This window comes from Haemorhous mexicanus, chromosome 3 (assembly GCF_027477595.1).
Source record: "Haemorhous mexicanus isolate bHaeMex1 chromosome 3, bHaeMex1.pri, whole genome shotgun sequence".
In the NCBI taxonomy this organism is placed as follows: domain Eukaryota; kingdom Metazoa; phylum Chordata; class Aves; order Passeriformes; family Fringillidae; genus Haemorhous; species Haemorhous mexicanus.
Window position 1 is genome coordinate 31,631,415 of NC_082343.1, and position 22,925 is coordinate 31,654,339.

General features: G+C 41.3%; 2 protein-coding genes across 2 annotated transcripts; both read left to right on the forward strand.

Annotated features, from left to right (window-relative positions):
- Positions 1 to 30: 30 nt before the first annotated feature.
- On the forward strand, positions 31 to 19,119 carry SFT2D1 (SFT2 domain containing 1). Its single transcript, XM_059841253.1, has 8 exons — positions 31 to 189; positions 6,286 to 6,372; positions 8,140 to 8,222; positions 11,593 to 11,674; positions 14,035 to 14,070; positions 14,829 to 14,887; positions 16,214 to 16,243; positions 18,413 to 19,119. The coding sequence occupies exons 1-8, from the start codon at positions 127 to 129 to the stop codon at positions 18,450 to 18,452; spliced, it is 480 nt and encodes a 159-aa protein (XP_059697236.1). The 5' UTR covers positions 31 to 126; the 3' UTR covers positions 18,453 to 19,119.
- A 1,116-nt stretch (positions 19,120 to 20,235) lies between these two features.
- Positions 20,236 to 22,685, forward strand: PRR18 (proline rich 18). The gene is given in 2 exon segments (XM_059843277.1): positions 20,236 to 20,322; positions 21,246 to 22,685. Coding segments are annotated over 2 exon segments (1,125 nt in total). The 3' UTR covers positions 22,284 to 22,685.
- Positions 22,686 to 22,925: the final 240 nt, after the last annotated feature.

Below are 22,925 nucleotides of genomic sequence, written 5' to 3' on the forward strand. Positions count from 1 at the left end.
GCCGGGACTGCGCAGGCGCCTCGGGGCGCGCGTCACTTCCCGGCTGGGCCGGCGGCCCGCGGCGGAGTGCGGCCTCGTCCCGCCCCATCCCGGCCCCCGGCGCGGCCGTGCCCAGGGAGGGCCGGCATGGAGAAGCTGCGGCGGGTGCTGGCCGGGCAGGACGATGAGGAGCAGGGACTGACGGCACAGGTATGGCCCGGTGAGAGCCCGCTCTCCCTTCTCCTGGCCTCCCCGGCGCGGAGTGCGCGGGTCGAGCGGCGCTGGAGCTGCGCCGGGCCCGGCCCGGGGTCTGCGGCTCGGGCGCTGCCGTGCTCCCCCCGCCGCCTTCCCCCGTCCCCGGCCTGCGCACACCCACACCCCGCTTCCCGATGCCTGCCCGCGGGTCAGAGCGGGGCAGGGATCGGCAAGCAAAGGAGAGACCAAAGTTTGCGGCGTGCGCCGAGGGACGAGCGGTGTGGGCAGCGGGCTCTGCCCGGAGGATGGGTTTTGGCCAGTTACCCTTGTGTGAAGCTTTTGGCTGTGTTGGTGGCTTGGGGTCCTGCGGTTTCTACAAGTTTTTCTTGTACTTAAGCAGGGAGCAGATAACATATTACGCTCATTTCCAGCCCGACTGAGTCTGCTACTCAGTGTAAATTGCTTCTTCGTTCCCTTAGGCCCTTAAATTTGCAGAAACAAAGGTTTTGTTTAGACAAAGATAGTTTTGTGTTCATTCTGCTGAAGTTACTTTTTGCTCCTTACTCCTTAAGTATGGCTTAATTGTTCTATTTCCTTCCCACTATCTTCCTCATCGCCAGCGGCGTTTTTTGTTTCGGTTTTTACCGTGTTTGAAGACCATACATTCCTGAGAACTAATCTCTAGGCTGAAGCAAAGCTGAGCGTGCTTACAAAGAACCATTTATTCCTTTAGCTCTCTCTTAACTCATGTGACTGCAGGTCAGAGTGCCCCACATCAAAGTGCCACCCCTGCTACTTCCAGGGTGCTGGAGCCTGCTGGAGGAGGCTGGAATGTAGCTGGGATCTGAGCTGCAGCTAACAAACCTTGGGGAACCAGCACAGACTGAGCATAGGTGGCATGATATTAGTTCTGGCAGCTTGTTGCTGGCATACTTCACTTGGTTTTGCACTGAGTTGCCGTTGGTCTTCAAGGTTCATGAATTTGGCCTCTCTGCCACAACAAAGCACCTTAATTGTGTCCACTGATTTTGGAAACAGTGTAGAATCTTTGCCCTTTCACACCAGAACTGGCTGCCAGCATTTGGGAGGGATGCTTCACCTTCTGCTTTTCTCAGGGTTATCAAAGAAATACTTCGATTTCTGTTAGTCTCAGTTCAGTGCCAAGAGAATTGATTATTCTGCCATCACCAGGCACATTTCACACAAGGCACATGATAGTGACATAGAGTTTTCCTTTACTTGGCGCTGTGATAGTTGTTTTAAGGTGGCAATCAGTAGATAAATGCCTACATATTTAATGCTTTTATATTTGAGTTTTATATCCTGAGGAGAGAACTCAGCTAAGCATGTGTTTAGTTTGTTAAATGTCAGTAATTAAACTAGATAGGATTTTACTATTGCATGTAGTGATACTCTTACAGCCAGAAAAGACTTTAAATTAGAAAAATCTGCCTATACTTAGAGCCTGTCTGGTACATGATAGAAGAAAATGTGTCTTTGTAGTGTCATGCTGAGATGAACCAGAAAGATCTTTAAAATGAATAAATACCTCTTGACTTAAAAAAAACCCCAGGGCTTTAGGTCAGGCAGTTTCTCAGCTGTATTTTTCTCTCAAGGTAGCAATGTGTTTGTAGAACAGTGGAAATCAAGCCTCTTTTTAGAGGAAATTCGTACGTGACGTTCACTAAAGCTAGAGCTGAGTGGTGCTGACTATTTTTAAAGTGTGTGTATTAGAGCAAAAAAAGTATGTGCACCCATGCACAGAGGGACACGGGGCTGTGAAAGAAGGTGTGAGGTTATGCATTGTGTGTGTAAAATCTTCAGCTGTTTCCATGATCTTTCTGGAGACAGTCATGTGTTTGGCTGAAAACAAAGGCCCTCTCTTTAGAATATTTGGTAGTTGTGTAACAGCCATCATATGGTTCATGCCCATAGATATCTCTGGATTCTTTCCCTTGGTTTTTGCAGAACCATTATCATGAAGAAACAAGCCATTCCTGCTAAGTAGAAGACGAGTCTTATAATGAAAGAGCTGTGTGATGATTCAGTGAAGTCTTTCTGTAGTTTCTAAACTCTTCAGATAACCAGCTGTTGTTAGATCCATTATTCTAAATGTATTTTTTAAAAAAAAGTACCAAAAAGATCAAAAATAAGTAATAAATGTAGCAATGCTATGATGTTTACAGGGCAGCATCATGCTGTTTAGTTTTATCAACACCAAAACTAACGTAAAATCAGTCCATGTGATACATTGGATTGTTGCATGACAGCTGCTTAAAGCACTCAATAAGATTTCAACAGAGGAATAGACCATGTATTTCTTTTTTTTTTTTTTCAATAAGAAATTATATATTACATTTCTTGTATTACATATCTTATATTTCATTTCTTATGTTACACTTCTTCTATTTTAATCTCAGCTGGTCATAGAAATACATATAAGGAGGCCTGCTAGGGAAAGATGAGAATATATCACTATAAATATTGTTTCACTATGGTTTAGAAACTCAATTCTGCCAATTTACTCAACGTTTCTTTGCATTTTCTCCATTACTTGTATATTTACCATTGAGAGAACATGTAATTGTTAACTTCTAGATTAGTAAAATAACGTGGTTCTGTTTTTCTGTTTGCCCATTTGAAAAACTGTTATAAGATCATTAATGTATGGGGGGAGCCCATTAAGGTAGATGTTCAGAGCCACAAGAACTATTTTTGATCAAAAGCAGCCTTGTGGATTATCCTTCATATTGTTTATTGTGTGTCTATTGTAAACTCTTCAGCAGTGATGCTGTTATTGCAAGACTGTTCCTTATATTTCAGAAAGTCCCCATTCCAGATTCCAGTTTCCACTTGATTTTTGGATGTCTTGGTCATTTCTTTCATATACTATTAGCTTGAAATAGCTGGTGAATAAAAAGCTTCTTGCCCAGGAGTTTGGCATTAAAATTCAGCAATAGATATTAAGTATTTCCTTTTCTTGATTTCAGTTTAATTTTTCTTTTTCTTGTTAGAAACAAGCTGATAAGCAGTATAGCAAGAAGGGTATGTTTTACAGGAGCTCCCTTGCCACCACTACTGTTCTCCACACGAACTACAGATGTGGAATGTGCCTGGAAATTTTTTCAGCCTCCTAAGTGAAAGCTTTTGCTAATCCAAATACCATAGACTGCAATGACAGCTCTTTTATCTGAAATCTGGGATTAGCTGTATAATTTATGTCAGACACACAAAAAGAATCTTTAGCACCGTTGTGTTGTTTCCTGCTTTTGTTGCAAGGGCAGTTTAGACTTCCTTTTTCTTAGGGTTCATAGTCTCTCTTACCTCAGGGTGTCCCATGGTCCCTAGTATAGAAATTACTGCCTGCAGCACATGTGGCAGGGTTCCTGCACTGTCAGGTCCTCAGCTTCCAGAGTGAGCCTGGCATTTGAGCACAAGCTGGTGTCTGTGGTTTACACAGCTGAACACAACTGAACACAAAAGTTCAGTTACAGAATCCTACCTGTAGGATTCTGTAACTGAACTTTTGCAGCAAGGTGCTTCTCTGCAGCGTTGAAACAGGCATCACGGAAAGGCAGTGAGTTCCATTGCTTCTGTGAAACCCAAAAAATATAAATTGTAGAATATCCTTACTTGGAAGGGACCCACAGTGATTATCGAGTCCACTTCCTGGCTCTGCACAGCACCATCCCCAAGAGTCACACCATGTGCCTGAGAGCATTGTCCAAGTGCTTCCTGAACTCTCTCAGGCTTGTGTTTTGACCACTTCCCTGGGAGCCTGTTCCAGTGCCCCGCCACCCTCTGGGTGAAAAGCCTTTTTCTAATATCCAGCCTAAACCTCTTTTCACAGCTTCAGCTGTTCCCTCATATCATGTCTCTGTTCACCACAGGTAAGTGATCAGTGTCTGCCGCTCTGGTTCCTCTCATCAGGAAGCTGTAGACTGCAATGAGGTCTCCCCTCAGTCCTCTTAGGTATTAGGGACTAAGAAAATGGATTACTAGACCCCCAGTTTCAGGATTTCAAACACTGTATTAACTAGATTCATCTTGACAACAAAAATGACATCATGGCATCATTGGGAGTGGTTGGAAGGATGAGCCTTCTTTTTAATACCATTTAATGTATTTAGTTTTCTTATTGCACAGAATGCACTGGTAGCCCTCATGCCACAGCTTATCTTCCTGTAGTTCATGTGCATAAATTGTCAGTCAGTTTTTAAGAATTAAATCCATAAAATGCATCAAACTTTTGGGGGTTTGTGGTATTTTTTGCTCCAAGCCTTTGTGTGGTTCTCTTTTTTCTTTTGCTGGTTTTGTTTGGTTTTTTTTCCACCTCTTAACTGTTAGGGATTTAACTGAAGATAAAGCTGTTCTCAAATTTATTTGAAGAATGAAGTCTCCTGGTAGTCACTCCAGGAGCATTGTCAGATAACAAGATTAGAAATAGAAGAGCAATAACTGGCAGCAATGAGCCTGATGCACCTGAATAAAGGATTTATCTTCATCCTTTCCCTGCTTTCTAGGCAATCTGAAATGTGTGTGTTGGGTTTACTGATATTATTGGCCTATCTACACTTCATTTCTGAACACAGATGGAAAGGATTTTTACTCTTTATTTTTGTGTCCATGTGTGCTTGTGATTAGTTGTATGAATAGGTGTAACTAAAGGTGTGATTGAAATGGGTATCTTCAGCTGTGTGCTACCAGCTGTTCCTACTGTTCTTTAAAATGCAGGCATTCAGGACTCTGACTGTCAAATACGATTTAAAATACCAAACCATTGTTCAGTTACTGGTTTTGTCTGTTTCTTTAATGCATACATAAGGATAAAGTGTTGGACCTAGTAAGGTAAGCTGCATCTTCTGACCTTTGGAAAGTTCTGCCAGTACAGCTCCTTTATGTGTGTGTGCATGTTGCTGTTTTTTATTAAACTAGATACAGATTCCTCATTTGTACAAATGTGAAATTGTTCTAAGCAGTAACCAAATTTCCTTGGTTAGCTTACCACTGCCTGAAAGAAATTTCTCGGGAGATAAGGAGAAATATCATGTATATTTGGTTAATAAGTCTTGATTAAAATACCTGTTGACTAAATAACAGGAGAGCAAGTTTGCCTGTGACAGCTGAACAAATAGGAAAGTTGTTCATTTAAAGTAATTTTATGTAAGCTGAAGCCACACTTCACTTAATCGGCCAGTTTAGAAAAAGAAAGTTCATTTAATTGTAGTGACCTGGAGTTGGATGAAATGCATTGTTCTTACAGAGTGGGTGGAGATGAGCTGAGCATATCTAACAAATCACTTCTGCTGAAAGGGGCCTTTCTGCCAGCTATACGGCCCTGCCTCTTTCCTTACATCAGCCCTGCTGCTTTTCTGACAGCTTGCAGAGCTGGCTTGGCTCATTAGCCAAGTCATCAGAATACAAGGAACACTAATCCTGTTCTCTTGTCAGGAGCTGTGTCAGGTCACTCAGCTCATTAGTTTCTGGAGTCACTCTGGAGAAGCAGGAAGTGAAATATTTCCTTTCGGCAAGTTAGCTTAGTCTGATGGGGCAAACTGTGTTGATTTGCCTACACCTTCAGGAAGGTAATTGGAAGAGAAATTGGAGTTGTAATGCTAGCAGTGGATACTGGCATTAATATGTACAAGGGATCCTCTCTAGTTAAACAGGAAGAGGTGGTAATGTCTGTAGGAACCTACATTGTTACACAAATGGATTAATTCCTTTGCAAATTGCTGGAAGGTCCATTTATTCTTTTGATTTGGTACAGCTGTGACTGTTTTCAGTTGTGTAGTGATTAAAAAAATCTGTTTGAATGTGAAGCAGCATTGCTTGCATGCCAAGTTATACCTTTATGAGTTTTGTCTTTTTTGTTTGTAAATGTTTCCATATGTTCCAGATTGATAATATGATTCTGTAATATGAAATAATTAATACACAAGTAACTGTTAAGCAAGGTAAAATAATTATTTTCGGCTAAAAATTATTTTGTTTGAATTTTGTTTTGTTTTTTGTTTGAAATTAAGGGCTTCAGTGGTAGAGAAACAATTGTCCTTTAGATTGTTCTAAACTAGGTATGTAATATCCTCTTTTTCCTCTCTTCTTATTAAGGTCCTTGATGCCTCAACACTCAGCTTTGGTACTCGAGTCAGATGGTTTGCCATATGCTTTGTTGCTGGCATTTTATGTTCTTTTCTTGTAAGTAAAGTTCTTTTTTTCCTTGGGCTTTATTATTCTACAGTTAAACCTCATTCATATTCCTCTTTTATGTGTGATTCTGTGTTTGCTTTATCCTGCATTCTAAATTTTGTGTGCTTTTATTTAACTGGACATTAAATGTGTAATTGGCTGTTGATCTCTAAGTTATGATTTTGGCCATTTTTCTTCCAATTACAGAAGTGAGCATTTTTACTGTAGCATAATACATTTTCTTACTGAAAGGTTTGAACACTGACAAAATATGCTCTATTTTTGTAACTGGTGTATTAGGAAAAAGGTGTGTACCCATCTTATTTTTGTTTCTTTCTAATAAAAGGAAAATAGACGGGGGAAACTTGAAAGGTTTTTAAAGTCTGAAGAAACCACAAGTGTAGTATGTCACACTCAACAAATCAATGGGTGTGGTTGTGTGTTGACACTTGAAAAACCTGCTGCACTCCTGGTGGTTTTACAGTCAGCAAATCATGTGTTCATTCCTGAACTTTAGGGGCTGGCAGGAGTCTGTGCCTGCAGTTAAGAGCTGAGACCTGTGAATTGCTTGGCTCTGTCAAAATCTGACACGGGTAACTTGCACAGGAAGGCAGTTTTTCAGCTGCGTGGAAACTCCCAGAAACAACTGAAAAAACATTGGGGAAGTCCTCTCCTTTTCCTCCTTCTCTGTTTTCTTTCCTCTCCCTTTTCCTTACCCTCCCTTCCTCCCTCCCTTTCTTCCTCCCTCTTTTCCTTTCTTTTCACCACAGATTTCCACTGAAATTGCAATTGTGTAGAATGCAGTTGCTTTTTTGTTTGGTTGGGTTTTTTCAGGACGCAGTGTGCAGATCACAGTTTGTTTGTTTCTAGTGGAGGCTGACCAGCTGAGAAAGTTGGGTCTGTACAGCCTGGAGAAGAGAAGGTTGTGTGAAGACCTCATAGCAGTCTTCTAGTATCTGAAGGGAGTCTGCAGGGAAGCCAGGAAGGGGCTCTTCATTAGGAGCTGTAGTGATAGGACAAGGAGTAATGGGTACAAATTGAGAACAGGGATATTTAGCTTAGATACAAGAAAGAAATTCTTTATTGTGAGGCACTAGAACAGGATGTCCAGAGAAGTTGTGGATGCCCCATCCCTGGCACTGTTCAAAGCCAGGCTGAATGGGGCTTTGAGCAGCCTGGCCTAGTGGGAGGCTGTATCTAGGTGATCTTTCGGGTCCCTTTCCTATGATTCCTTTTCTCCCTGATCATCATAGGGAACTGTGATCAGAGAAGGCTTCAGATTTTTTAAAGTTCAGTAGAAAGAAGAGATATCTGGAAGAGTTCTAAAATGTTTCTGTTCAGCCTCAGTGTGTATTTAAGCTGCAAGTGTAAATGGTTGATTGGTGGAGAAAGGAGATGGTGAATATTAGTGCAGCTTTATGACATTTTTATCTTGTGTGCAGAGGTGTAGAATGCACAGTGGGGCATTATAACAGAAGTGGAAGTGTTGTGAAATAGGATATAAACAGTACAAATAAATGTAATCAGTAATATAAATAAACTGCCTAGTTGTAAAAATATCCACAAATCCAGTGAACCAACACATTGTTTGCCAGCAGGTGGCAATAGAAGTGTGCTGGGGAGTGACTGCTGAAACTCTGAGAACAGTGTGCTCTGCTAATGTATGTCAGAATGATGTTCTTCATCCTATGAAGTTGTATTTATAGACTGTATTTATAAAATGTAAATAATTTGAATTGACTTATTGCAAACGTGCCAATAACCTGTCTTTTATAGGGAACAGCATTGCTATGGCTCCCAAAGGGTATCAAACTTTTTGCAGTGTTCTACACCCTGGGAAATATTGCTGCTCTCGCCAGGTATGATTTCTTAGTTATTGGTTTTAGAAAAGTACCCTCCTTTTCGGCTACATTTCTATTTTCTTTTACTCTGGAGTACTGTCTATGTTACATGTGAACAACATTGTTTTATATTGAATGCTGATAACAAAAACTTGTTTGTTTTACAGTTTTGTTGTTTATCAGTTACCTTACACACAGCTACCTGTGTGTTTGTGGGCACATCACAACTGGTATCTGAAGTATGAATAACAAATTGCTAGCTGAATGTTTTGTACTTTTTACATCTAAGTCCTACTGCCAGGTACAGAAGTATCTCAGCTTCAGAAGCAAACTGGTAGTCTGCCCTCTGTGTGGATACTTTGTTACTGGAAGGAGCTTTTTTTGCTTTTAACAGAGGTCATCCTGTTTCCAAGAAAACTTTCAAAAAGGAAACATTCAGGAAATCCTTATTTTGACTGTAAGGCTGAAGGCAGAATTTAAAATTTGCTCATAGTGTATTTAAACTCTCTGATTCTTTGAACTGTTCCGCATAGCAGTCCTAAAACATTTTCCTCTAAAAGGGGCCCTCTTAAGATTGAAAACTTTGCTTTCACAGTTTGAAAGACACATAAGAAACAAAATGTCCCTAAGGTATTTTCAATTTCTCTTTTTCCTCCTTTTCTTATTATCTTAGTGTAGTTGAGGCATGGTCATGGGATTCAAACCCCCATGGAGTCTGGCCTTGACTTTCATGGACTCTGACTTTAGTCAAGTAACTTAACTTTTGAGTCAAAGCATTGTTAATCTGTTAGAACTCGTGTAATGTGGCATTAACATTTGAGAAACATGAAGGTACTGCTTTTCCTCAACAAATATGTTAGGAGACAATATGTCTATACTGACCTTGAGTATCAATTGTAGAACTATTCCATCTCATACTAAAACAAGACAAAAAGTTAATATTGGAGATAGGCAAAGCTAAGTGTTTGCCTTTCTCTCCCTTATCTTACTCTTTATTCTTCGTTGTTGGTTTGGGGTGTGTTTCTTTGGTTGTGTTCTTTTTTACCTGGTACTTTGAGTGTGTTTTCACTTCTTCAAATTAAATGAGCATTTTAGAAACTTGGTACTTATGAAGTCTAATTGAGTTAAGAGGAAAGTTTTTACAGACTAGTATTTCTTTCAGGAGAATGCTGAAAAACTTTAGTCTGCACTCCAGCTAACATTAGAAGAAAAAAGAGGCCCATTTTTCCTTCAATACTCCTTTTGGATATAAAAAACAAGCAACTGTGTTCTAAGAACAGTAGGAGATAACAATGAAGTCCCAAACTGACAAGCAGATTTAAACTTTTCCAGGCTTCTTTGCAAGTCTTTATTTAAACCAAAATGCAGTTACCACTCTTACTAGCCTGTTTAGTCCCCTCTAGCTTGTTTTTGCTATTGTTTTCAAACCATGAACATGAAAACAGTGATACTTACTTGATTGTTCTCAGGCATGATGAGTGTGTCTCTACAGAATGGTGTATTTAAAAGAATTTTTCTGTTTAATTGGAGGATGTCTAGAATTTATTTCCAGCCTTTTTTTCTGCTCCATGTGGAATCTCTTCTTGTCTCTGGTGCAGCTCTTGTGATGTCGGTCTTCTCAATATGAATCAGATTACAAACAATGAATTTTGCTTTCTATATTTTTTCTGCCTACTTTATATGGCCAAAAGTTAATTCCTTTTTACAACTTCATTTTTCTCATCACTATCCTTCCACTAGCTAACTAATATTTTCTTCTAGTTCTCCATGTCCCCCTTTTTTTGGTCTTAATTTAATTTTATGGCTCAGCAGACAAGATTAAAAAATACTGAGAAAAAAATTTGGATTGCAGTGAATATAAAACTTCTATTTTTCTCTTGAATTGTGAAAGCTTTTTTTTTCATTTAATATGGATATTTCAAGTCTGTCTGCATAAGATAAAAAAAGTGAAGGAGGTACATATGCAAAGTTGCTGGTAGGAGAACATTTGGATGTAGGAGATTGAGTTCTATTTGCTGCCTGGAATGTGGGTTCCCATATTTCTTCTGTAATAGAAGGCTTTTGATTGGTTTCAGGAGGAAGCTCTATCAAACTCTTCCCTGCTTCATTTCATATAAAAATGAATAACTAGAAAAGGAGTTAGACTAGGTTTTCTGCTCTGTAGTAAAGCATTCAGACCACCACGAGATTGCAGGCATTTGAACTCTCAATAAATTGTTGTGTTTTCTACAAAGCATAATGACAAGGAAGAGAGACTCATCTCAAATATTTGAAGCCAGAGAAATACTCCTGAGGTTGTAAACTCTTAGTTCAGATGGCATTTCTTTGCATAAAAAGGTACAGCATGTGGTGTTGCTGATGGTTTCTATTCTCCCTTCTAGTTAACTATAGGGTAGAAAAAAGCAGGAGGATTAATACAAACAACTGAACTTTTTCTGTCTTTTTGCCTGCTGAGTTGGACTAAGAGAGATATAACTTCCCTGTAATCTTGATTGTAGCTACCTGCATTCTGCCTGGGTTAAAATATGTATTGTTAAATAAAAATTTTCTACAGCAGGTTGGTCTTTCTAATCTTGACATTATTTTGGCAAGTCAGTTGTTATAACAGCTTCAAAACAAAATTCACTAGACTTCAACTTGATAACTCTGCTACACTTATAATGTTTTGTTTTGGTATTGTAAAAAAAAAGCTCTAACCACTATATTTGTTCTCATTATGTTTCCTGAAATCTTGGATATGATCTCATTTACTTCTGCAGTTGAGTTTGCTCATCTTTTTTCTTTTTTTTTTCCTTTTTTTTTTTTCCCTATCTGTTATGGTGCTTGCCATCTCAAAATAGCAATCAAAACATCTTTGACGACCCACCCATCACTAAATTCATGTAGAGCTACTTATAGTTCAATCTCCCCCCATTTAGTATCTCTTAACATGATTTAAATTTAACTGTAACTGCGCTGCTTTCTTAATCGTCGTTATTTATAAGTGGCATTCAGCACCATCAAACAGATTATTAGTTGAAATGTGTTTTTTCTTATTTGATGGATGCTCTTCTGTTATTCCTTAAGTATATCCTTGTCATACTCTGTCCTCTCTTATCTCAACCAATATAAGTGTTCTTGTATTTGCCTGTTACTTTTTTTTCACTATGGTAATATTTTGGAAAGAATTTCGTGACCAAGGGTGACTCATAAACTGTTTCCAGGGCTAAATTCATGGAGTATTTCACCTTCTGTTCTAGTTAGTCTCTGTTGCTAAGCACTGAAATATCTTTTTTAAAGCCTTTGTAACCATCTATCTGTTGGAAAACTGGTTAATTACCTACTGTCTTTTAGAAAGAGTTATTTGAAAGTGATTTACAATTTGTTTTGGTTTTTTATCTCCTATTAGTACATGTTTCCTGATGGGGCCACTGAAGCAACTGAAAGCAATGTTTGATCCAAAACGATTAATAGCTACGATTGTGATGTTGGTAAATATACTATCTTTCTTTCCTTTTATTAAAAATTTTTTCTTTAGCCTCAACGCTAAATTTGATGCTTTTCTAAAGGAAGGTTATTTCTCAGTCTCCCTCTTCCTTCTGCAGAGAAATGACAGTCAAGCTGTGAAGCTCTGTATGTCACAAAGATCATCTGGCTCCTTTCTCTGAACATGTGTGTTTTTGTTGTTTATGATTTTTTTAATTAATCATTTGGAGTAAAATATTCCTTATAAAATCTTTCTTAATAAATGCTAATGGCAGGTTAATTATTTTTATTTTATTTTCTAAAATATTTTCTTCAAGAACAAGGGGTGAGATTTTCATAGCTACTGTGGCCACCAAGTATAACTTGACAGTTGCTTTTTGGCTGCAGTTGGTCTGTAAAGGTCAGTAGTTCAGCACTTCCAAAGCAATGGGGAAAATTAATTTATTTCCCCGAAGTCTGGGAGGCCACATGTTCAGCTTTGAGATTCTCCATTGTGACATTCCTGGCTCCTTTACTTCCACGAGCATCATTTCTTCTTCCAGGAGGATGGAAAAAACCTTCTCCCTAGTACCAGAATTCCTATCCCAAATCTCTGTATTGGGTAGTTAAAACAACTTTCTCCCCTTACTGCTTCTCTGCTTAATACTTTTCTGTCTTGCTCCAACTGATTTGTTTCAACTTTAATTTTTGAAATGTAGTTGGCTTTCCTATTCTCTCTATCATATAACTTGTTTTTCTAGTTTAGTGAGTAAGAAAGTCTTCATAAATTCTTTCTGGATGGCTGTCATATGGAGGTTGCACGTTCTTCCTCTAGCACACCCACATAAAAAATAGTTATAATATCATTTGAGAAGCTTACGTTTGCCCCTGTCTTTTGGGGAAGTCACTTGATCATTGCTTGGACTCCAAACTTTGTTCAACAGAGGTTTGTTTTGTTTAGTTTGAGTACTCTTGTTTTGTTCTGTCACTATTTTCAATTCATCCCAAGTTACAAGTCCTAGGAAGGTTACGTTTTGCAGGCGTGAATTAAAAATGTCCAAGAATATCTCCAGTTCTGCTAGAGTCTGTATTTGCTGAGCATAAATTCTCCAACACTTTACAGCTGTGGGCTTTTTCCAATGAAACTGAGAGCCTAGGCCAGACACTTAAAAGAGCAGGCACAAAAATCGTTTTGCTTTGATGATCCTGTCTTCCACTGTGCTCAGACACAGTGACAAAGGGAATAACTTACTTTGAAGACTGTAAAAACAAAACACACCAGGGAAATGGAAGGAGAGCAGAGCACACATCAGAGACCTACCTGTGCAGGGAGGCTACCAGCAAAGTTGGGAAAATGAGAATGAAAGGTTTCATCTAATGGTGAATGTGAACATTGGATGAGAGCCTAGATTTTTAGTATGGAAACTTCAGTAAAACACAGAAGAACTGGTAAATTTAAAGTTTTGAAAACCTTGGATGAATTTGACTCTTTTAATTCCCGTGCTAACACAAAGGTAGAATTGTAGTTCAGGAGTCACAGATATGTTTGGAAAATTTCAAGCCTGTGTTACTTTTCTTCCTTTCAATAAAATGTCAACAAATCTTTTTTCAAGTGAAAATTGATTTGTGCTTTTGTTCTGTTTTGTACTGTGTGTAATGAAAAATGGAGAAAGCCAGATAAGATCTAGTAGAAAAGTTCTAAGTGATGGTTAAGCTTGCACAAATGGTGTGATTATTTGGTGTAGTAAACCATGTCATTGTAACATTCCATCCAAAGTGTTTAAGTACCTCGAACAAAGTTTCATGTGAGTTTTTCACTGTACCTGAGGCAGCTGCTCCCTAGTGGACTCTTCATTAGTGTCAGACTAGCACATCAGGCATAGCCTGTATTTGCCAGATCCTGTAATTGAGAATGGATGTTTTTAATAAGGGGTTCTTGGTAGCGATGCACACATCTTTCTTGTCAGAGACAGGTGTTATGAATACCAGGTTCAAAATGATAGTATGTACTGGCATAAGAGTAGCAGTTACCAGACTTCTTGATTCCTTTCAGTAAAGCTTTATCATCTAAGCCCACCTCTTAACAGAACCAACAAATATGGGTGCACGTACCAGCTTATACTCCTGCTGGTTCCTCAAGTCAACTCCTGCCTTGTCTTCCTTTCAAGACTTGGCCCAGCCCTTCTGGCCATGTATACCTCATACTGTGCTTTGAAAAACACCACGGAGTTCATCATATAGTCACTGTGAGACAGCCTTTGTTTCATAAGTCAATTTTAAAGTGCTGGTTGCCCATTGAAAACATGGGAATGGTTACTGTGCTTGCAAATACTTGTGTATTTGAGTATTTATTCTTTTTTTTCTTTGTCTCTCCTTCTCACCCCAGCTTTGCCTAATATTGACTCTGTGTGCTGTATTCTGGGTAAGTGAGAATGCTTTTTAGAAAAAAAAAGTAATCTCAGTTGGTTAGTTTATTAATTGTATTGTAGCTTTAAGATACAGTTCAGTGGTGAAGGAAAGGTGAACTCCTATGTGGTGTTTTTGTTGTTGACTGCAGTTGAGCTCAGGTGGAGTGATGAGCCTGCTGGCTGTAAAAGTAAATGCATCCTTCCACCTGCATGTGATGTAGATGAGAATGCAAAATCTAGAGCATTGGGTTCAGTCTGCAGACCTCTAGAATAAAAACTAAGAAAACCAAGTTTGAATATTGTTTTGTTTCAGTGATGCATACTTATGTCAGAAGATACCAGAGAGTGTATAGCCATCTTCAGAAGCCATGGATACAGAATATTAAGCTGGTTAAGACAACAGAAAAAAACCAGAAGTATCTTCAGGCATCTTGGTTGAAAACTTAACTGTAGTTGCATTCCATAGAAGTAAATATGTCACTGGAATGAACTTTCATATTTGCAGAAATACAGTGACGTGAGTGAGTGTTAACACTGATGTTGTTAAGTGTTTCCAAAGCTAGAAAAGGTTTACATAGCATGGTGCTAATGGAGTGGTGGATACAATGAATGGAGAGTTGTTGGGAAAGAAACAGCAAACTAAGACAAGGAAATTTAGGCATTGTCAGTCAACTCTATTCTTGATTGATCAGTCTATGCCAATTGTTTGCAGTATAGGCTGGTGTGGTGCAAAATGAACTAATTTGCAATATTTGCTTTTTTTTTTGTTTAGTGGAACAAAAAAGGTTTGGCAATGTTATTCTGCATATTGCAGTTCTTGGCAATGACCTGGTAAGAGTCTTAAAATTCCTTTTAATGTCTTCTCCTTGTCCCTGCACCCGCATGATTATAAACCTATATATATATGATTCACATAAAAGTGTGCCCAAATGCTAGCCTCAATCTGTTTTTTCTCAGCTGGGTTGTGTAACTCCAGCAAAATCTATATTCAATCGTCTTGCAAAAATGGTAATTCGAAGTATATTCTGCAACGTGTGAATTTATCTGAAGCCTTATGAAAGGAATACATATGCAAAAAAAATTGTCATGCTTTTTCTGTATTGTAAAAGTATACTCTCCTCTTTTTTGAATTCTAACTAGTTTTTGATTTTTGAAATGAAAGAAGCTAAAAACCATTTTCATAGGGTATGTCCTGCCCCAGGAATATGCTGGGTTAAAGAATGAGTGGATGTGAGAGAGTGAATTTAGTGCAGCAGGTGCTGTGATTGTGATGACCAGGAGCTTGGGGGCTGGCTTTGGCAGTGTATGAGTGCAGTCAGGTGAATGCTTGCAAGCCTGGCAGAAGTTCTGGAAGTCACTGCCTTTCCAAAGAGATACACACTTGGTGTCCTTGTCCCAGGTGAATTACTTGGTGCCCACACTCAGGCAACCCAAGGTGACCACAGGTCTTGCTTGAACTTGCCCTGAGTACACAGAGTCCGTACTGAACGTGGGTCTGAGGACAAGGAACCATTTGTTCAGGACAGGGACTGCCTGCTGGGCATGGTGCTAGATAGAGGGAAGGCTGCTAGCTCAGACTGTGCTCTGTGTGTTTGCAGCTTAACTGTCCTGAGGTTTGATCAGTCTGGGCATGAGAACAGAACACTGCCTGGAGGCTTGTGAGAAGCAAATTTCAGAGAATAATAGAATTGTCAGCTGTCTCAGTGTCACAGTTGTGGAATATTATTCATCCTACAGCATGTATCTGTATTTAGTTACATAAATAATATGATTAGATGTATATTTGCATAGTAATTTGTCTTTAAAACTAGAAGAAGTTGCCTCTATCATCTTGAGTACCATTTTCACACAAATTTTCTATTCCATTTGGATTTGGCACTAGTAAAACTGTTTTTTAAGTTCATGTGCAATAAAAGTTATGAACTACATTAAAAAAAAGAAAAAAACACAGCCAAACAAAGAAAAAGTAAACCACCAAATCCATATCATCTTGTCCAAACATGTCTTCTTCTCAAGTGAGCATTAAATTGAATAGGTAATCTTGTTTAAAACTTTGTTACAATGGTTGCTTTTATTAATGCTGGCCTAAAGTGAAGTAATTTGGTTCTAGGAGAGAAATGAACACTCTACAAATATATTTTTTCCTCTTTTTTTCAGGTATAGTCTGTCTTATATTCCTTTTGCAAGGTGAGTCTGCATAATAATTTCTATCTTAACAAAAGTTACCTTTACACTGGGGAAAGGCATAAAGTACTTTACATGTGTGGAAAAATATAACATCCTCCTTTTTCTTTTAATTTTTAGAAAATGGCATAGCTGAACTTAAAAGTCATGCTTAATATAAGCTTTAAATAGAAGTACAATACATAGTAATTCTCTTTAATAAATTTCTCTCTAGTTACCACCACTGAAAATGAACCAAGGTGTTGTTTAAATAATGTCTCTAATGATTTAACAATACAGTGATGCAATAGTGACTTTTCTGCTACTAAAATTAAAGGTAACTTAGGGATCTGAGATCCTAGTTAAAAGCAAACAAGCAACATAGTGGCAGCTTCTGTTTCTATTTCTGAATTCCTCCCATCATTTTTAGGAGGGGCAAAGGCAACGCTTTATTTTCATTTTGGCAAGCTCCTCTCTTTTCTTTCATTCTTGTGTGTATAGAAAGGGAATGAAAGCAGACCAAACACATAGTGAAAACACATCTAAGTAATCAAATGTAAGAATCTGTTTTTCTAGGATTCATGTAAAATGCAGTTTGGTCTTCCTGACAGTGTTTTTTTGGGGTTTTTTTTCAAAAATTAAACACTTCCTTGTTATTTAATGAGGCTTGCTGTAGCAGAAGTGTGTCTACCCCTTTCATCTGGTATTTTCCAGTAGCATGGCCAAAAAAATCTATTGTTTTTTTAAAGCTTCGGGTTTCATCTCAGAAGGATTTTTTTAAGATAGTTGTTGATAATTACAGTGAATAAAATAACTGAGCTCAGGCTTCAAACTGTCATTTTACTATTTCTGACAACTCAGACTAACCCAGGCAGAAGTAGTATTCTGAATTCTTATAGCTCCAGTGGCCATGAGACAGTCTCAGTAGGTCAGTAGGTTAATTCATTCTTTTTGTCTTTTTTTTTTTTTTAATTGAGCTTCTGGTCTCGGACTTTTTCTTCCCTATCAACAGTACTTCTAAGTTCTGGGCAGAAAAAATATTAGGTTATATGCATCAGTTAACTTCTTTCAGTTTATTTATCTATTAGATTTTATGAGCCGAAGAACTGAATTGTATACAGACTGCTTTTAGTAATACTGTGATTTCTCTAGGGATTACTGAGTTATTTGCTTATGTGGAGTGGTATCATAAATTTGTTGTATAGACTGCCTTTCTTATGGGAACAATGATCTAAACCATGCTAAATGCCAGAGAGAATAGTATTATGTCATTTGTTTAAAGTATGCATTTCTCATGATTTCATGAAATTACATTCCTTGGTTTAGCTCTTTTCATGGTTTGCTCTTCAGAACATTTTGCTTGTTCATGGGTTTGTTGGGGTGGGGGTTGTTGGTTTCTGTTTGTTTCTTCCTAAATTAATGGTAGCTCTCCTGTTGGCCTGGCAACAGAAAGCCCCACCAAATCAAACCCAAATGAAAACAGCAACAAATGCAACAAAACCAAAACCCATGCAGCTGAGTGACTTTAAAGAGTGATGATAGTATGTTTCTTTATTTTTTTTTTGAAACTGACTAGCAACAGAATACAAATTCCACTCCATAGTAAGTTGGTTACTTTTCTGGGGAAATGAATAATAATGTAGACTAAAGCAAATGATCTGAGTGTAACAGTCAGAAAACTGTTTATTGTTGATTGAAAAAATGGAACCCTCCAGAACTTCCAAAGCTTAAGGCTGAACCAGCTCTCTCCATCCTGTCCTGTCAGTGCACACTTCCAACCCTTCAGCCTGTGCTTTATTTCCTGCACTGTGACAGTCCAGCTCCGATGGGGCTTGGAGCCCTGGCAGCTGTGCCCTGCTGGGGACCGGGTGCTCTTCAGCTGAGCCCTTGCTGGCAGCCTTTGGGAAATCAGGCTCTGCCCTTTGCTCAGCCTCCCAGAGTGCTGCAGAGCACTTCCCAGCGCTGTGTCTGCATTTCAGCATGGTCTGCAATGCAATCAGCACGGAAGCCCTGGCACCGACCTGGCCTGAGCCTGGCCTTTAGCTGGGGTGGTCTCACACACAGATCCTGCATTTGATCAACTCTTGATATGTCTTTAGTTTCTGCCATATTTGTAACTGTAAATAGGTAATGGTTTAGATGTTTATAAGCAAAATAACAAATCTTAACTGACTTTTTTTTTCTTTTTTAAAGGGATGCTGTGATTAAATGCTTCTCATCCTGTCTAGGGTAAATTAAAACCAGGAACCACTGTCCACTTTAAAAGGCAACTTGTTTCCTCAGTAAATTTTGCTCAAAAAACTACTTTGCTGCTTCTGAAATACCCAGTAGCAGTTTAGTATTTTCCTTGCCTTTTACACTTGGGAGATTAAATAATTTTTACTAGAAACAGTTTTAAAATAAATTTGGAGAATTATTTGTGTTTACCCTGCAACTTCCAGGCTTTTTTCTAACAAGAAAGTACGTTTAAATACTTCAGACAGAGTAGTCTTAATACTACTTTCTATCCAGTAACAGTTTATTCCCCAGTGGAGGCAAGTCACTTAGGCCTGGGTAGTATGCATAAAGGTTTCATTTACAGTTCTGTCTAAAACTTGCAATGTGTCATGTATGTTTGTATATTACCTATTGTATGCTTTTCCAAAGACAGAGTTTTATAAACATTGTAAAGATTTGGAAGGTTGTAATTAACTGCTCCTTTGAAATGTCTATGCATGTGCCTTATGGAAAAAACTTAATGAGAATGTAAAAGGAATGTTTAAAACCTGTTGGATTTTATGAAAAAAGTTGTATTTTAAATGTTTTTTTAAAAAAAACTTTCATACCTAAATACTTTTTACTACAAGAACTTATGGCTAATGTATAAACGGGACTTGTGAAATAAATTCATTTTAAAAGTGCCTAATACATTTTTATTTAGGAGTCAGCTATAGAGAGCTGAAAATGTCAGTGTTACTCTTTAATAAAAATGAAAATATAAATTTTTGTATATTACTATATCCAAATTTGTTTGATAGATTTGGAGAAGTGACCTTAAAGGTTCTTTTAGTATTTAGACAAACTGGTCATTCTGTCTTAATCTGGTAATGGATTGAAGTACTCTAACACTTTGCCTGGCTCCAGTAAGAGATTCTCATTTGTGATTTTTTCAGCTAAGAACTATCCAGTTTTTCTGGAGCAAAGTTAAATCTTTAATGTTTGGTCGATACTATATTGCAGGAGGTTCTTTTTTTGCACAGGATGGATGTGCTTACATATGTGTGTTCAAAACTGAGTTGTTTTGGATTTTTACTTCTATTGATCCACAAATCTAGAAGAAGGAATGGCTTTGAAAAGATGTGATCTGCAGTGTCAGGAAGGAGAAAACCTCAGTATTTTTAGTATTCAGAGTTCAGGCTAAAGAGACAAATTGAGGTACAGTATGTTCCTGTTGAATATCAGTGCATGTTGCAAAACATAGCAACAACTTTTGGGGAAGCTGTGTACAGGGTGATTGCATTGTTTTGCAGCTAGACTTCCAACTAAGCCACGCCTTTTAACTGGTTAGTAACAATAAATTGCCAGGGAGACATCCTCCCTGCTGGTGATGGGGAAGGCAGGTAGTCCTGGCCCCACAGCAGGCTCTTGGGCTTGCCAGAGCTGTGTGATGTAGGACAGCTATTCCAACTCTGCCCACAGCCCTTGGGTGCTGAGGCACCCTTGGGTAAATTTTGGTTCCTTTTAGTTTTCAGCTTGCATTGAAGAGGAAGTAGGGTGTGTGCAGGCAGTGATGGGCATCATCCTGGAAGTGACTTCCCCTTCCCCCATCACTGCTGTTGACCTCAGCTGACTGGAAAGATCCCGTCCCATCCTGTCCCATCCCATCTCTAGTGCATCAGGGCCAGGCTTTCATTTGCTCCAGAGCTGGTTTTGCCCATCACTCACCAGTTCTGGTGGTACACAACCACCTTCACTGTAGTCTTTAATTAGAGTTACATTGGTTATTCAACATTTATTTATTTATTTATTTATCCACTATGGTAAATGATGAAGTTACCATTCGTCTGTTAACACTTAAATCACTGGGAGAGAACGGGTTCAAGAACCAGCAGTTCCATGTACTGGTATGCTTCCATATGCACTTAGATCTGTTAGTTACATCATATGCCTTCCTTGTTTTTTTTCTCTCCTGAACATTTAAGGGTTTACTTCCTCCATCTGCATACAGAGCACACATGCGGTGTTGTTTTGCCCATATCTTTTGCTCCTTTGCATCCTGTCTTTGTTTACTCTGTATAAGTATTCCAAGAGCTCACAGTTGGGGAATCTTCACAGTGTAGTAATACCCATTATGATAGTGTGGAACCATAGGTGTGAGGATCTGTCCCTGTGGATTGCATACATGCTACCCATTTTTTGATAAAGTTTTGGTACCCTAATTAAAACAGTACTTTGAAATAAATGCCATAGAAGTTATATGCCATGAGTTCTAAGGCTAAATTTTGGAGGGGGGGTAATCATCTTGGATCTATAGGAAATGTATGTTTTCTTATTTCTGCACCATGAAACTTCTCCAAACCTCTGTTGTCGGCTAGGGTACTTGAAAAGAGAGGAAGTTGCTCCCTTGGATATCACAAAAAACCAACCAAACAAAAACCCTCCGAGGGGGGGGATGTGCATTAGCTCTGTCACAGAAGGCATTGATGCTAGAAGAAGGATCTCTGGACTGTACTCTCCTGTACCAAACCAGGCAGCGCTTGTCCACTAAATCCGAGTCAGCCAGCCCTAGGTCTGAGTGTGTCTGTCTCTTGGCCTGTATGCCTGCCCTTATTCATGATACTTCAAGTAATCAAAGTATCATTCTTGTTTTTAAGACGGCAAGAGAATTTAACATGAATTTAAAATATTGCCTTTTCATGCTTGGACGCTTGAGGACTTCGGGAGGAATTTACTTTTTGCCCTAGGGGCGTGAGCCCCGCCATCCTCTTCTTTAGTTCGGCTCTGGTGTAGGGTGGGCGGGAGAGGACCGGGAAAAGGCACCAAGTAGCGCCGCATCGAGCCCGACCAGTGCGGCTCGTTCGGGAGCGCGGCCAGTGCCGGCACGACCCCCGTCCCCGCCCGCACGCCCACCCCGCGTTAGGGAAGGGTGTTCCCGGGGCGGGCGAAGGGCGGGAAGGGGGACGGGTTATCGAGAGGGAAAATCGGCGGCTGTCGGCGCAGAGCGAGCTCTCATTCCGCGCCGGCAGCTCGGGCTCCTCGTCCGACTGTGGCCATGGGGCTGCAGCCCCGGCGCGCCGCGGGGCCCTGCCCGCCCGCGGGAAGGAGCGCCGCCCTGCCCGGAGCGCGCTCCGCTCCTCCCTGGGCCCGCAGCGACGAGCCGGAGGGAACTCCCGGGCGCCCCGCCACGCTGCCGCCCCTCCTGCCGGCCATCCTGCCGACCCCCTCCGCTTCACCCGCTGCCGCCCGGGCGCAGCCCAAGAAGCCGCCGGCGGCCGCCTCGGCCCCCAAGAAGGCAGCGCCTCGGCCCGCAGAGGAGAAGGTGGCGAGGAAGGCGCGGGGGGCGCCCCCGGAACGGCCGGGCCCCCTCTCCAGCTCCTGGCCCTGCTCGTCCCTGCAGAGGCCGCCTCCGCGAAGACCGCCAGCCGAGCGTGCGGCGCGGCCCCAGCCCACCCCGCCGCAGCCGCGGGGCCGCCCGGGGGCGCCGGGGGCGGGCAGCCGCTCCTGCGAGAGCCTCGGCGGGGCGCCGGGGGAGGCGGCGGGGCGCTTCTCGCTGAGCCTGCCCCCGGAGGCCATCCGGGTGCTACAGCGCCGCAGTCTGGAGCGGCAGCGGGGGCAGCCCGCACCCTCTCCCGCCGGCAGAGCCGCCCCGGCCCGGCGCGGCGACCTGCGCGCTCTGCTGAAGGTTTCGCTGCTTAACGACCGGCACCGCTACGACGACGAGGAGTACGAGGAGGAGGAGGCGGGGGCCGCGGCGGACGAGGGGCTGGTGCGGAAATGCACCGAGTGGCTGCGCGGCGTGGAGAGCGCGGCCGGCCGCGACCACCCCGAGCGGCTGGAGACGCTGCCGCACTTGGGCACCCTCTGAGCCCCGCCGGGACCGAGGAGCGGCGCGGCGGGGGCTGCCGGAGCGGTCGGACCGGGGGGAGGTGGGGCCGCCATCCGCGATGTCGTGTTCCGTGTTGTGTTGTTGGCGCCCTGACAGCCCGGGCGGGGGGCGGCAGGGGCCGGGAAGCGGAGCCCCTGGCCCGGAGCCGATCCTCGGAGCGCCACCGCCGCCGGGGCGAGGGACAAAGGAGCGGCGCCGGCCTCCGCCCGCCGGTGCCCGGGTGCTGGGAGGGAAGGCACCGGCTGTGGGCGTCCTGCCTCCACCCTCGCGGTTTTTTTAAAGATTTCTGACTACTTTATAAAATGTGCGTAATGGTTTTGTATATTTGTACATAAAAGTTCATTTTTATTTATTTGAATAAAGGACTCTTGTGTTGCGGTAGCCTTCGCGCCTTGGTAGCTTGTCCCAGCTGGCGGTATCCGCTGTCTCGGTGTCCATAAGGTAAGGATGGCGGGCTGGTCACCGTGCGGAGAGCCTGTGCCGTTCACACGTTTGCTCCTCGGAACAGTCCCCTACAGCTCGGCTCCAGGGAAAACACAGAGCCGCGGATTCTGCGAGGCGGCGGAGGCAGGGGACCGAGCAGGCGGGGGCTAGCCCGTCGCTGCTGGGGGCAGATGGCAG